We start from the raw sequence: 15318 nt of genomic DNA on the forward strand, positions 1-15318 counted from the left end.
TTCATGAAGGGATTCGAATGGTGGGAGACCTTGGTCAATTCTGGCCATCACCTAGAAAGAAAGACACATGTGTCAAGTCATGATTGTTTTTTTTTTTTCTTTTTTTCTATGAAGCAGGTTTTTATATATTTTTTTTATACAATGCTACCACTCTGAATCGAGACCTGATTTGGATAGAACTCTCCCCAATAAGTATTTTTCACAAGTGGATAATCGAACACTGGATCGCTTTGAATATTCAACTCACATTGCAGGCCTAACCAAGTTTCCACTAGACCAAATCTCTTGAGTGAAGCAAACGTTTTTTTGTTTTCATTTTTTTATTTTTTGGGGCCAATTCATTTTTCAGAGCCCCAAAGTTAAAGCGGCATACATTCTATAAAATAAAAAAATAAAAAAATTAGGGAGCTTCTATTCATACCTCCAAAATTGATATTTAGACCTCTTCCTTTTTCCAAGTAATAATTGACTTTGTCAGCTCATGTCAAATTACCAATAAAGACACAAATAAGGAAAAACAAAATCTCTTCTTATCTCTACGAGATGTTACTTGGGAAAAATTTTCTCCTCAAATGTAAACCCTAAAATATATATCTCCGAATATTATTTAATGATGAAGTCAAAATTTTTTGAATTTGAATTTGTCTTCGTAAAGTGATAGATTTCCTTACTCACATAGCTGACAATTTACAAGATCTATCACTGCGCTATAAAAAAAATGAAAAATAAAAGAAGAGAAAATGGGAAATACAAAGACACCTCAGTTGATGAGGCCCTAATCATTCTGAATGTAATCAAACATGTGAACGAGCGATGACAAAAAGCAGTACTCCAACACGTTTATATGACAAAAGCAGCAATGGGTAGTTGTCCACAAGGTCTTCCTGCACATCATCAGCGCAGAGCAATTTTATGTGGAACTATTCTATAAATATGATGAAAAATTCAACCATCTAATATAAATCCATGGAGAATGCACTAGACTCTTGGTTGATTATTGTAATTTCCTCCACTATCCCATACATATTTAAAACAAAAATACCATGCATATTCATTTCAAGCTGCTATGGAAACAAGTAGGACAGAATCAGTTTAGGGACAAGGACACCTAAATGCAATGAAAATAATACTTGGAAAACATATTTATACGAGATGATGAGCAAACATGGTATTGTTGCCTATGCTAACCAAGAGTCGACAATTCATTGAAAAAATGCTATCACCTCTGTTACTCGTAAATGGAGGATGAACTTTAAAAAAAAAAAAATTGCTGCAATTCCAAATCTTTAAAAACTGAAGGAGATCCAACTACTGATTTTTGAAAGTATGAATAGAATTGAAAAAAAAAAATGTCTTTTATTGATTTCATTGGATGATGGGCATTATAGGAAAATTAGAGAGATGTAGATAGCAAATTAGCAGAAGCTCCCAAAAAATTAAAGCGGGATAGAAAAAAAAATCCCAGCTTTAAAAGCCTTTTGCTTTGTCTTTAGAGGAAAAGAACTTTGCTTTTGCCTTCTCTATAATTCTTTGGTGGGTTTCTTGATGATGATCCCATTGTTCACCCAAAAATAAAAATTTTGAGGGCATAAAAGGATAGAGGCGAGAAATATCCCTGTGAAGACGCTCTGGTTTAGGCTTACTCTGCTCCACACTCGAGATCGTTAAGAACTCAAGAGGTCCTGCTTAAAGGTAAGGCCTTTCATTTTCTACTGATTACATGTAAGAACTTGATGTTTAAAGGTTAGACCTTTTATGCTTGAAGGTAGGACCTTTGAAGTCCTCTCTCCCTTTAATCATTTTGATTTTATAGTTTCGGATTTTTAGTTGGGTTTTAGACTGAATTTGAAGTGGGACTTTTAGGTATTGTTCAGAGAGAGGTCTCACATATTCTCTCCAGCCTAGTGATAATAGTATATTAACTTCTAAATTCGGATCAACCCTGCCATGAATTTTGGGGCTGGTTTAGATATAGTAGAGAGAAAACGTCAATGTGTTGCTTTATTTTCTAGAGAAAACATCACCAATGGTCACTGAGTTATGACATATTCGACACTTAACTCACTGTATTTTCAACAATATCACTTAACTCACTCAGTTTTACATCCGTCTTTCACTTAACTCACTGCCGTTAATTATGCAGTTAAAAACTATTAAAATTGAGGGTATATTTGTCTAAACACTAAAAAAATGCATTTCTAACTTTTTTTTTTTTAAAGACAAATTTTTTTTCAAATTATATTTAAGTAAAAAAAATCATTTTTCACTAGAAATCTCAGAAATTTAAAAAATTGAAAAAAGTCTAATAAATGTAAATTACGAGTATATTTGTCTAAACACTAAAAATATGCATTTCTAACTTCTTCTTTTTTTAAAAAAGACAATTTTTTTTCAAATTATACTTAAGTTAAAAAAATCATTTTTTATTAGAAATTTCAGAAATTTTAAAAAATTGAAAAAAAGTCTAATAAATGTAGTTTTTTTTAAGTTAAAAATGATTTTTAAGTGTTTTGACAAATATATCCTCAATTTTAACGGTTTCTAATGGTAGAATTAACGGCAGTGAGTTAAGTGAAAGACGGATGTAAAACTGAGTGAGTTAAGTGATATTGTTGAAAATACAGTGAGTTAAGTGTCGAATAAGTCATAACTCAGTGACCATTGATGATATTTCCCCTATTTTCTATGTTCAATTGGGTCTGTGTATAACTGAAATGCCAATTAAGAAAGAATTGAGTATAACTAAAACCTGATCAGGAACACTACTAATCTCAAACAAACTCATGAACATACTACTGTTTTGTCCAATTATGGGACATGTTTTTATTTGTTTTTGATACATGGGGCCTATACCTCAAACCATCTAAAGGATTGAATTTGGATAGCCTTTATGGATTGTTTAGTTGTTATTGTGTAGTGTCATGATAAATAATCCCATGGAGCTGTTATTCTAGTTTGAGAAACAATGACAATTTGGGGAACTTGTATAATAATTCAGCAACCTTGATTCCCCTTTTTCTTGTAGATCCGTCATTAGAGAAATGTGATTGTTAGCTATATATTGCATTTTAAGTTTAAGTTTATATGTTTATCAGTTCATAGCAGTTCTACAAAGTGAAAATGTAATCAATCATCCTTCTGCATTCTCCTTGTTTAACTTTCTCTTTGATCGTTTTTCTTGTTTGCTCTCCAGCTTTTGAGATGAGTATGGGTGGAAAAGAAGGTCATGCAATCGGGATTGATCTCGGGACAACATATTCGTGTGTGGCAGTGTGGAAACACGACCTTGTGGAAGTCATAGTGAATGAGCAGGGCGACAGAATGACTCCATCTTATGTTGCTTTCACTGATTCTGAACGAATGATAGGTGATGCAGCATATAACCAAGTCATCAGAAACCCTGCAAACTCAATCTTTGGTAAGTTTATTCTCACATCCATTATTGCAGTTAAGTACCCTAACAGTATATTTAGAGAGTAGTTCTATAAAACATGGAATGATTGATTATACCATAGATAAACCATGTTTAGTAAAGAGATGTATAGTCTATATCTTTTAATGATAGAAATTATCTTAATAACTGATAACAGATTCTTCTGACATCAATTTGATCCAGAAATATGCATACAACAAGATTTTTTACTCGTCTTCAGGAATTCCCCATTTATTGCTAAAACATGCATACAAATTTATTTATGCATGTCTAGTCAATCAACTGTATTTTGTAGAAGTGCATGCAATGTGTGTGGGGTGAGTATTAGTGAAGTACACAAGTATAGCCATATGTCATAAAGGCAAATATATACATTATAAACTGTAGAAAATTCTTCAAAATAGCAACTTCAGCTTCATGTAGTTTCTGCGATAAATCATGGTGCATATGAATGATGCATATGTAACACTTTACTGGGATGAAAAACTTACTTGTGATGTTATGTCAGAGTTGGGCATGAGAAATCAAAATATCGATAAACATTTTTGATACGGCTATCTGACAATTAAAAGCCCATTCACCATACTAAATATTGTTTGGATGTAACATGGTTATTATTTTGTTAATTGATCATGTATATGAGCTAACTGAAATTTCCAGTGTTATTCCACTCCTTTCTAAAGTTTGTCTCCATTCTCTTGATCTAATTTAGTTTCTTACTATGATATCATTTTGCAGATGCAAAGAGGTTACTTGGTAGAAGATTTAGTGATGCATTTGTTCAAAGTGATATTAAGCTCTGGCCCTTCAAGGTCGTTGAAGGTCCTGCTGACAAGCCCATGATTGTGGTTACCCAAAAGGGTGAAGAGAAACAGTTTGCGGCTGAAGAAATCTCATCCATGGTTCTTGGAAAGATGCGGGAGATTGCTGAGGCCTATTTAGGCACAACTGTGAGGAATGCAGTCATCACTGCCCCTGCTTACTTCAATGACTCACAGCGTCAGGCTACTAATACTGCTGCTGTCACTGCTGGCCTAAAGGTGATGCGCATTATCAATGAACCAACTGCTGCAGCCATTGCTTATGGGATTGACAATAAAGTTGGTTGGTATAGCAAGAGAAATGTGATGATATTTGATTTAGGTGGTGGTACTATAGATGTCTCACTGCTAGCTATAAGTTCTGGTGTCTTTGAGGTCAAGGCTACGGCTGGAGACACCCATCTAGGAGGGCAAGATTTCAGTAACAAAATGGTTGATTACTGTGTTGAAGAATTCAAGGAGAAGCATAATGTGGATGTTAGTAGAAAATCCAGAGCTCTTAGTAGGTTAAGAAATGAATGTGAGAAGGCAAAGAGGAGGCTTTCGTTTACAACTACGACTGACATTGAAATTGATTGTTTGCATCATAATAATGATTTCTACATAACTATTACCCGTGCCAAATTTGAACAACTCAACATGGAGTTCTTCAATAATTGTATGGAGCCTGTGAAGAAGTGTTTGAGAGATGCTAACATGGACATAAGCAGTGTCGATGATGTTGTTCTTGCTGGTGGCTCTTCTCGAATTCCCAAGATGCAGCAGCTTTTACAGAATCTGTTTCAGGGAAAGGAACTGTGCAAGGGCATTAATCCAGATGAGGCTGTGGCATATGGTGCCGCTCTTCAAGCTGCCAGTTTAAGTGGAAATGGAAAGGAGAATCTACAAAATTTGGCTCTCTTGGATGTCACCCCTCTATCACTTGGGGTGGAAGCACTACTGTCAAGTTCTGGCGATCAACATTTCATGACAGTTGTGATCCCAAGAAACACAAGGACTCCAGTCAGGAAGCAGCAAGTTTTGGGATCTAGTGCTCATGACAAGCAACAGGTTGTTCGCTTCTGCATTTACGAGGGTGAGAGTGAAAGCACCTTAAATAATAATTTTTTGGGGGAATTCAGTATCGACGGAATTCCTCCAGGTCCAGAATATGCTCACACGTTTGTTGTTTGCTTTGATATTGATGCAAATGGTATGTTGAGTGTGTGCGCTGAGGACAGTCTGAATGGGCGGAAGAGGGGGATTACTATCAATCGTGAAAAACCTTCGGGATTTGAGAATATGAAGGAGTGGTAATCTCTATACTTACTATGACTGAAGATAGCAACTATTCTCGGGCAATTTGATCTGCAGGTTTAGCTATATTTGAACATTATTTTACTTTGTCCAGGTAAGCCACAAGTCTTTATTATGTGCCAGTTCTGTTTTTTTTTGAAGATGGATTGAAGTCCACTGGCACTTTTTTTTCTGGCTTTCATATGTTACCGTTATTGTGACTTGCTCGCCGTTTTACTAACATAACTTTTCTGGTTTGATTTTTGTTTTTGTTTTGCTTAGAGCTGGATAATACCTGCCTGATTTCTATAGCTATCCTTTTGTTTTCAGATCTATGATCTTACAAGCTACACGAGAAAAATCTGGCTGTTCTCAAATGTGATGTTTGCTTTAATATTGATGCAGATGGTATCTTGAGTGCCTTGGCTGAGGACATGTCCAGCGGCCAAAAGAAAGGGATTAATTACACTATTACAGCCAACAGTTACAAAACTTCCGACGGAATTGAGAAGTTAAGGCAAGTAATGATAATTTATGGCATACTAAGAATGAATACATAGTTTGTCTTGTAAAACAAAAACACTAATGACAGGTGAGCAGTAATTCTCTATTATTCGCTGGTTCTGTTTGTGGGGATGAATCAAAAGTTGGGAAAAGTGAGGCAGCTGGCGGTACTCTTTTTGTTTGCTGGTTGCACATGTAACATGCTTGTGCTTGTGCATTTTGCTAATTACTTTCCATGGTTTCATTCTCATTTTGCTAAGAGATCCTCCTGGTCATTCTAATTTGTTGCTTGCCTGACTAATACAATTTTACAGAAACAATGTTTTCTATCATCTTTATTTTTTTTATTTTTTATCTATTATCTCACTGCAGCTCAATGAATGAGACATGGTTCATAATATCTAGGATATATCCACAGTTAGACTTCAGGTCCAGCTTGTTTTTTCTATTAAATGCTTAAATTAGTATCATTGTGGTATGAATGGTAGGATCAATATTCATGTATTCTGGAGACATTGAGACAATAGGCGATATATTGCTGCATGGGGGTTCTACCATTCGATGAGAATTGTTGATTAAATCTGAAATAGTAACTTGCATGTAAGTTTACTGCCAATCTGCCATATACTCAAATGCAAACTAAAGGTAGCAGAAAGCTAGCTAGAAGCATAAATTAATCTGTATTGTCGGGTCATGAATGTAATTAGCAATACGAGTATACGACTAACAGAAAGTGAAAAGCCAGAACTACTAGATCTCTCTAGGGCTTTATAAATGTATAGAAGTTTGATCCTTTTCTCTTAGAAGGTAAAACTAAAACGTCATGTTCTTTACTAACTAATTATTTTTGGAGATTGATCGAAGACCAATATATACGAAATCCAGAATAAGTAGGTTTCTCGCCTAACTTATTTTCTCTCAAGTTACGCGGCTTACGCCCATAACCTTAACCCTAGCTTTCTTTCCCCTTGGATTCTTGCAAGACGGCCAAGCCATTCAATAGAGTAGTGTTCTTCGGCCTTCTCTGCCAACAGTAGTCTTGTCTTTCCAGAGAAGAATGAGCGGTAGTGAAGAAAAGGGTCATGCAATAGGGATTGATCTAGGTACATGCCACTCGTGCGTGGCAGTGTGGGAAGACGATCGTGTGGAAATCACAGTGAACGATCAAGGCAACAGGACCACCCCATCTTGTGTTGCCTTCACTCAAACCCACCGCTTTGTTGGCGATGCGGCGACCAAACAGGTCAACTCATCAGAAACCCTACCTACTCCATCTTCGGTAGGGTTCATCATTCTCCATTTATATATCAATATTTTATGTTCCAATTACTATATTTGCAAAATTGCATCTGAAATTAGCTTTCTAAGGATTCTTTTATATGGTTTGGGTAAACATTGCCAAGTGAGTAGTTCCATCAGTACTGCTAAACAATTCTAGTTAGAAAAAATAATCTAGTATAGAACGGTAACTAACCACATAAAGATTATGTAGTTCCGGCTTTTCATCAGTACTTGCACCGATATTGTTTTGAACTTAACCATAACTGTAATTATGGTGAACAAATTAATATTGGCAAGAAAGTAAAACGGATCGAATAGTTGTTATTTTGGAAGAGATGATCTAAGACAAGCAAACAGAAAGGAGATTTGGATTATTGGATTAAGTGTAGTCATCCAGAGACCTGTTACTACCTTTCAGGCTTCAGCCATTTTCAGTTTTGCTTTCATCACTAATTGCATACGTACATATTTTTCAGTGAACATACAATTTTTGTTTTCTATCACTAATCACATTCATCCTTTTATTAACTCCTTCATGTCTTATTTTAAAATTTAACATATATTCAGATGCAAAGAGGTTAATTGGTAGGAAATTCAGCGATGCCTCTATACAAAGTGACATGAAGTTATGGCCATTTAAGGTCATTTAAGGAGCTGCTAACAAGCTATGATTGTGGTTAACCACGAAGGTCAAGAGAAACAGTGTGCTGCCGAAGAAATCTCATCTATGATTCTCTCTAAGATGCGTGAGACTGCTGAAGCTTAGCTGGGATCAACTGTAAATGATGCCGTTAGCACCGTCCCTGGTTACTTTAAAGACGCACAACGTCAGGCTACAAAATCTGCTGGGGTCACTGCTGGTATGAATGTGATGCATATTGTCAACGAACCAACTGCAGCAGCCATTGCTTATGGCCTTAGCAAGAAGGCCGGTCGGTATAGCGAGAGACAGACGTGTGCTAATATTTGATTTGGGTGGCGGGAATTTAGATGTGTCACTGCTTACCATAAATAATGGTATCTTTGAAGAGGTGAAGACTTTGACAACACAGAATGGTGAATTATTGTCTTAAGCAATATAAGGAGAAGCATAATGTTGATGTGAGTGGAAACGCCACAGCTCTTAGGAGGTTGAAAAACGAATGTGAGAACGCAAAGAGGAGACTTTCCTTTTCCCGAGTAACAGATATTGAAATTGACCGTTTGGATGAGAGCATTGATTTCTATACAACTATTACTTGTGCCAAGTTTGAACAGATGAACATATGGACTTCTTCAAAACGTGCATGGAGCCTGTGGAGAAGCGTTTGAGGGATGCTAACATGGACACAAGCAGTGTTGATGACGTTGTTCTTGTTGGTGGCTCTTCTAGAGTTCCCAAGGTGCAAGAGTTATTGCAGAATGTGTTCAAGGGCAAGGAGCTGTGCAAGGGCATTAATCCTGATGAGGCTGTAGCATATGGTGCCGCTATTCATGCCGCGGTCTTGAGTGGTGCGAATCAAATTGGGAAGCTTCAAAACTTGAGTCTCTCGGATGTCACCCCTCTATCACTTGGGTGGAGAGTTTTGTAGAGTATACTGGTGATCAACATGGAATGTATGTTGTGATTCCAACTTTCCAAGGAACACAAGAATTCCCGTAAAAGTGAACATTACTGGGACTACTGCATATGACAACCAGATTTCTGCACTTTTTCCAATTTATGAGGGGGAGAGTTCAACAACATTAGATAATAACTATTTGGGTCAATTTAAACTCGCTGATATTCCTCCAGTTCCTCGGGGTGTTGCTAAATTCGATATCTGGTTTGACATTGATGCGAACGGTATCTTAAGCGTCTCTGTTGAGGACGTGTCCACTGGCCAGAAGAAAGAAATTACAATCTCTACTATCTTATAAAGTTCTCTAATATATACAGAGATGCTAATTTTGTTGCTGATCACTAATTAGCTGCTTTGGCTCATAACTCTCAGACGCTTTTGGTTTTGTTTTTCTGCCTTGTGTCCCCGAACTAAAGGACGTATCCCCAGCGTTCCATTTGGATCAGCTAGGAAATGGGAGTTTCTAGAGGTTTTATGATTAGTTTCTGTCATAAATAAAGAAGTAAAGTTCCCTAAACCTTATTTTTATAAAATCAGTTCGGTATTCTATGGTTTTAGCAATATTTTCAAGTGAAGCCTATCAAGCACGATAAAACATGAAGAAATTGAGACAAGCAAGGTAAAATTTGAAGGAACTGGAAATGATCGAGGCGAAGAAGATAAAAGTTGAGATCGTGGAGCTAGATTAATTGAATTTAATGTTATGGTTATTTATTATGAAATCAAACATTTCGCATGGGGGTTTGATAAAGTCTTTGAAATGCATGAACTCTTCCTTAGTTTTTGGGTACAAAAATCACCAAGGAAATGGGAGAATTGAACGGGTGGTATATATCACTAACCAATTTCAAGATTATATGCAAATTCACATTTCAGCAGTTCGTGTGCTCAATCTTGCAACATCGATCTCTTATCATGTAATGATAAAACCTTTTGATAGTTGGATTTGTGCTGCATCATCTGTACATAAAATAAGAAGTGTTTACGAGCCAAAGTTTAACACAGTAAAGTCGAAGTATATATTTTATTCGATACAAACTCTTTTTTTGTTATCTAGTGCTAGAAGCTTCGCCAAAAGCAAGCAAGACGAGGTGTCTTTTGATAAGTTGGATTTGTGCTACATCATCTGTACACAAAATAAGAAGTGTTTACGAGCCAAAGTTTAATACAGGAAAGTCAAAGTATATATTTTATTCACAAATATACAAGGCTCTGCTTTGTGTATGGTGTCGAAATATTTTTTAAGTGTTACATAATTGAGGGCATGCACACTCAATAGTCAAGACAAAGAAATCACTATGATGTATCTAATGCAATCATCTTTTCGTTAAAGAGAAATCCAGTGAACCCTTCATTCATGATATATACCCACGTTTATTAACTTCTCAGAGGAGATAGAAGAAAGTTTCATTGATCTAGACCTAGTATTTAAATATATTTGCCAATTAGATTGACTATATAGAAGTTCGAGAGCTTCATGGGGTTTGGATTAACTGCTTGTTTGAACATAAATGAGTTCTCCTCCCATCTTTGACGTGTTCTCTGTAGATGATGATCAGTGTATGTATATACAGAGATGAGGGGGTTGAAGTTGGTCGATCGGCAGCAATTGTTAAGCACTATGAGTGAGTGGTGGGTTTAAATAAGGATAAAGTTGAAAACTACAACTGGCTATATTAAGAAATTTACTGGATACATTTAGCAAGACCCATTCAAATTTCACCAAGTCAAATCTCTTAGGATTCTACATTCTACTTTGGAACTCATAACCTCTACAATGTTAGTAAAGCCATGTAACTAACATTCCATGACTTACTGACAGATTCTACTCTTTTTTCTATTTAACTCTTCTTTTGTAAGAAATTTTTTTTTCTCCTTTTTTGTTGATCTTGGAGGCCGGAAGGGGAGAATTTGAGACCTCATCCGCAACATTGTTGAGAAATTGCCAATAATGGACCAATTCGGTTTCGGTTTGTAGCCATGTAGGAATCATCAAGCCCAATTAAGTCTTGTTTTTTGTCCCTGCAGTTGGTGTAAGGGCATCTCCAACAGAGTAGCTAAACTCAATTTTTAGCTATATATAACTATTTCTAATGCAAAATTCAGCTCCAACAGACTAGCTATAGGTAAGTTAAATTTAACTATAGCTAAAATGGTTAGCTATATTTAGCTAGAGTATCCTACATAGCTAAAGCAAAACTTATATTTCTCTCTCTTCTTTTGTCCACATGTCAGTTTACGATTTGGTAAAATATAGTTATTATTTACAAATAGCTATCATTGCTAAAGCAACATTGCTAAATCAATACCTATATTTCACAATTTTAGCTAAATTTAACTAAGAAACAATTTCTACTGTTGGAGATGCTCTAAGAGCATTTCCAACAGAGTAGCTAAATTTAATTTTTAGCTATATTTAACTATTTTTGAAGCAAAATTCAACTCCAACAGACTAGCTATAGCTTAGCTATATTTAACTTTAGCTAAATTGGCTAGCTATATTTAGCTAGATCCTACATAGCTAAAGCAAAAGTTATATTTATCTCTCATCTTTTGTCCACATGTCAGTTTACGATTCGATGAAATATAATATATCACTTACAAATAGCTATCATTGATGGAGCAACATTGTTAAATCAATAGCTATATTTCACAAGTTTAGCTAAATTTAACTAAAAAATAAATTCTACTGTTGGAGATGCTCTAACATTTGACAATTTTGCCTATGTTTGCTTATTTTGTTGAAGTCCACCGCTTTCATGTTTCATCAGTCGGGGCTGTTGAGCATATCATCAACATTGAGAGAGAGAGAGAGAGAGAGAGGTTCTCAGTTGTTATTATTTTTTGACTTAGAGGGAATAGGAGGACCATAGTCTAATACTAACTTAATTTCGGAGAACCTATTGGGCTAACCCCAAGTTTTTTTAATTATTCGGCCATCAAGGAAAAGGAAAAGTCACGTCCATATTTGGGCCGCTAGGGCTCCTCTCTGCAACCAGTTTAGGTATTCTCCTTCTAGACTACTATTTACTTTCAGCATTCTCTCGAGTCTCCTCGACCAGCTTATGTTTAGGTTTCCTCTCCTCTCATACTTGAAGAGTTGAAGACGATGGGGGGAGGAGGAGGAGGAGAGTGTCATGCAATAGGGATTGACTTAGGGACAACCTATTCATGCGTAGCAGTATGGGAGCACGATCATGTAGAAATCATAGTGAATGATCAGGGAAACAGGACAACTCCATCTTATGTTGCCTTTACTGACTCAGAGCTATTCGTAGGCGACGCTGCATTTAACCAGATCATTAAAAATCCCACAAACTCAATCTTTGGTACGGTCTTCTTCCCACACCCGCAACATTAAAATTCATAGTCATCTGTTTTTCAATGTAGCACGCTTTATATTCCTTTGAGATTCTTATATTTCGAATACCCTAATAGCATACACTACACAGTATTAGTTGTTGGTATCCTTTATTATGTAGGGACTGAGTATTGATTTGAATAGTATAGACCAAGATTACGAGAGTACCGTGAAGCTTAATGTGTGATTAAATTTATTGTTGCTTTGTATTTTCAATTAGCTCTTTGCGGTTTGAAGGGTTTTAGCTTTCTTGTCCACTCCCTATTAATTTGTTTCTGTTTTGTAAATTTCACTAAAAAAAAAAATTAAGGGTGATTTATCTATGTAAGTGTTGCAGTGACCGTGGTGCACGCTTATCCGAAAGATAAATTGTAGGTATTGAAAAATCTTGAATAATTTCAGTGACTATGCTCGTGTTCCGGAGTATATATCATATTGCGAATCTGGAGACAAAGTAGATTAACTGTTAAAGATCTAGACTCCAGAGTATGACATACTGTGCAGTACCATACATAGGAGATTAATTAGGAGGTCTCTCTAAAGAGTCCATCACCTATATCTCGGAGCTAAGTACTTGCTTTTTAACTCCAGCTCTTAAGAAAGTTTGATATTTCATGCAAAAAAGGTTTAATACTTCATTGACTATAATACTGTTTTTGGTCTAAATATTTTATTATTCCTATTGCACTCTTTCTTCAACATAGGCTATTTCACAATTTCACATTGTTTAAAACATGCACTAGATAGAAACGATGGTGCAAATAAACATGCTCAATCAGTAGCCATATATGACAGAGTAGTTGTGGCATAAGAAAGGAGCTACTGGGAGAATTTGGAAAGTCATAAATTCATTTAGAATTTCAAACAAAAGATAACCGAAATTATGTTCATATGACCTGTTTCTTCTTGATCATTGACTTGCTCTTTTGGCATGCATGTGTTTCTAAATTGAACTTTCGTCTGCAGATGCAAAGCGTTTAATAGGCAGGAGATATAGTGACGCCTCATTTCAAAATGATCTTAAACTCTGGCCATTCAAGGTTACTGAAGGTCCTGCTGAGAAGCCCATGATTGTAGTTACCCACAAGGGCGAAGAGAAACAGTTTTCTGCTGAAGAAATCTCATCTATGGTTCTCGCAAAGATGCGGGAAGTTGCTGAGGCTTATCTTGGTTCACCTGTGAAAAATGCAGTTATCACCGTCCCTGCCTACTTCAATAATTCACAGCGTCAGGCTACAAATGATGCCGCAGTCATTGCTGGCCTAAACGTGATGCGTATCATCAACGAACCAACTGCAGCAGCCATTGCTTATGGACTTGACAGAAAGGGCGGCTGGTATAGCAAGAGAAATGTTATGATATTTGATTTCGGCGGTGGTACACTAGATGTGTCATTGCTTACAATAGGTGATGGTATATTCGAAGTGAAGGCTACAGCTGGAGACACTCACCTTGGAGGTGAAGATCTTGATAACAGAATGGTGAGCTATTGTGTTGAGGAATTCAAGAAAAAGCACAATCTAGACATCACTGGAAACTCTAGAACTCTTAGGAGGTTAAGAAATGCATGTGAGAAGGCAAAGAGGAGACTTTCATTTGCGTCTATAGTTGACATTGAAATTGATTGTTTGGATTTCTATACTACTATCACTCGAGCCAAGTTTGAACAACTCAACAAAGACTTGTTCAACAAGTGCATGGACCCTGTGAGAAAGTGTTTAAGCGATGCTAAAATGAAGATAAGCAATGTCCATGATGTTGTTCTTGCGGGTGGCTCTTCTAGAATTCCCAAAGTGCAGGAACTATTAAAAGATGTCTTCAAAGGGAAGGAGCTGTGCAAGGGAGTTAATCCAGATGAGGCAATCGCCTATGGAGCTGCTGTTCAAGCTGCAGTTTTGAAGGGGCATCAAGATCGGAAACTTCAAGACTTCGCTCTCTTGGATGTCACCCCTCTGTCACTTGGGTTGGAGAGTACCAAACTTGATAGGCTCGAGAAATACATGAATGTTGTGATTCCAAAGAACACGAGAATACCTGTGATGAAGAGAACAAAAATAACTACTATTTATGACAACCAACGGTCGATCGAATTCCCCATATATGAGGGTGAGAGTAGAGTAGCCAAAGAGAATAAGTTTTTGGGCGAATTTAGCCTCTTCGACATTCCTCTGGCTCCCAAGCATGTTCCTAGGTTCAATGTTTGCTTTGATATTGACGCAAGTGGTATCCTGCGTGTCTCAGCAGAGGACATGGCTACTGGGCAGAGAAAAGAGATTACGATCAACAGTGACAGAAGAAATTTTGGAATTGAGAACTTGAGTCTTGCTGACAGTCGATAGTCTTTTTTTTCCAAGTGTAGTAGTGCATTGCGCATATGTTGGGTCCTTAATTAGCTAATGGACTTGGGTGTGTTTTGCTGCCATAACTTTGGTAGAAGTCTTTGTTTTTGAGTTATAAGGGTCATATTTTGCTGGAAGTAGCTCTAGTGTTGGGCAGATAATTGGTGCTAAATCTAATTATACATGTTGCATAAGCTGGTGGGAACTATCTTTAGCAAAAGCCTGAATTTATTGCAGATGTAATTGCAGAAATTTGTGAAGTATATCTGATCCGTCAGGCGTCAGTACTATATAACAGTTACAAAGGTAAATCCTATTTCGACTGAAAACTGTAATTACGAAGTTTTTCCGGGCACTGTAATTTTAACTCAATTTTACACCTACCAACACCACTTTAGGTTCAATCTAATCCAACCTTCATTTTTGTTCCTCGGACGATGTGGTTTTTGTTAATCATTGCGTTTTAATTCAAATTTTCACGCGCTGTGCATGATTTTCAGGATATAGTCTAAGTTATGACACGTTAAAAAAAAAAAATTGTACGATTTCCCCCATTTTACCAACTTTGAGGGAAAAAAAAAATTCCATTTTTCAACCTCATCGATATACATTGAAGATCTATCCGTGTGTGTGGTTCCTGGTGCGATCCAATTGTCATGGCCCACTACATTCACTAGTGAATAGTACTTCCCGACTACTCTCA

At 36.5% G+C, this 15318-nt stretch overlaps 2 protein-coding genes and 1 pseudogene across 3 annotated transcripts; all 3 read left to right on the forward strand.

Annotated features, from left to right (window-relative positions):
- Positions 1-1530: 1530 nt before the first annotated feature.
- On the forward strand, positions 1531-6355 carry LOC112182675 (heat shock cognate 70 kDa protein). 2 transcript variants are annotated; one of them, XR_005801886.1, is made up of 4 exons: positions 1531-1692; positions 3194-3418; positions 4172-5644; positions 5935-6355. XR_005801886.1 is itself a non-coding variant. In XM_024321191.2 (3 exons), the coding sequence occupies exons 2-3, from the start codon at positions 3202-3204 to the stop codon at positions 5548-5550; spliced, it is 1596 nt and encodes a 531-aa protein (XP_024176959.1). In that variant the 5' UTR covers positions 1531-1692; positions 3194-3201; the 3' UTR covers positions 5551-6355. The 2 variants fall into 2 exon arrangements, 1 of the variants encoding a protein (XP_024176959.1); XM_024321191.2 differs by having other exon boundaries at positions 4172-6355.
- Positions 6356-7090: 735 nt separating this feature from the next.
- On the forward strand, positions 7091-9328 carry LOC112170448 (annotated as a pseudogene).
- Positions 9329-12024: 2696 nt separating this feature from the next.
- On the forward strand, positions 12025-14615 carry LOC112170457 (heat shock 70 kDa protein 4). The gene is made up of 2 exons (XM_024307756.1): positions 12025-12244; positions 13243-14615. Exons 1-2 carry the CDS (start codon positions 12025-12027, stop codon positions 14613-14615), a joined length of 1593 nt encoding a protein of 530 aa, XP_024163524.1.
- Positions 14616-15318: the final 703 nt, after the last annotated feature.

The sequence above is a fragment of the Rosa chinensis genome, chromosome 1 (assembly GCF_002994745.2).
Source record: "Rosa chinensis cultivar Old Blush chromosome 1, RchiOBHm-V2, whole genome shotgun sequence".
Taxonomy (NCBI): Eukaryota; Viridiplantae; Streptophyta; class Magnoliopsida; order Rosales; family Rosaceae; genus Rosa; species Rosa chinensis.

What these genes read in the sequence shown, in the direction of transcription:
- LOC112182675 (XM_024321191.2), top strand. Translation starts at nt 3,202, where the DNA reads ATGAGTATGGGTGGAAAAGAAGGTCATGCAATCGGGATTGATCTCGGG. An exon ending in CCCTGCAAACTCAATCTTTG is followed by an intron (nt 3,419 to 4,171) that starts GTAAGTTTATTC and finishes ATCATTTTGCAG; the next exon opens with ATGCAAAGAGGTTACTTGGT.
- LOC112170457 (XM_024307756.1), top strand. Translation starts at nt 12,025, where the DNA reads ATGGGGGGAGGAGGAGGAGGAGAGTGTCATGCAATAGGGATTGACTTA. An exon ending in TCCCACAAACTCAATCTTTG is followed by an intron (nt 12,245 to 13,242) that starts GTACGGTCTTCT and finishes TTTCGTCTGCAG; the next exon opens with ATGCAAAGCGTTTAATAGGC.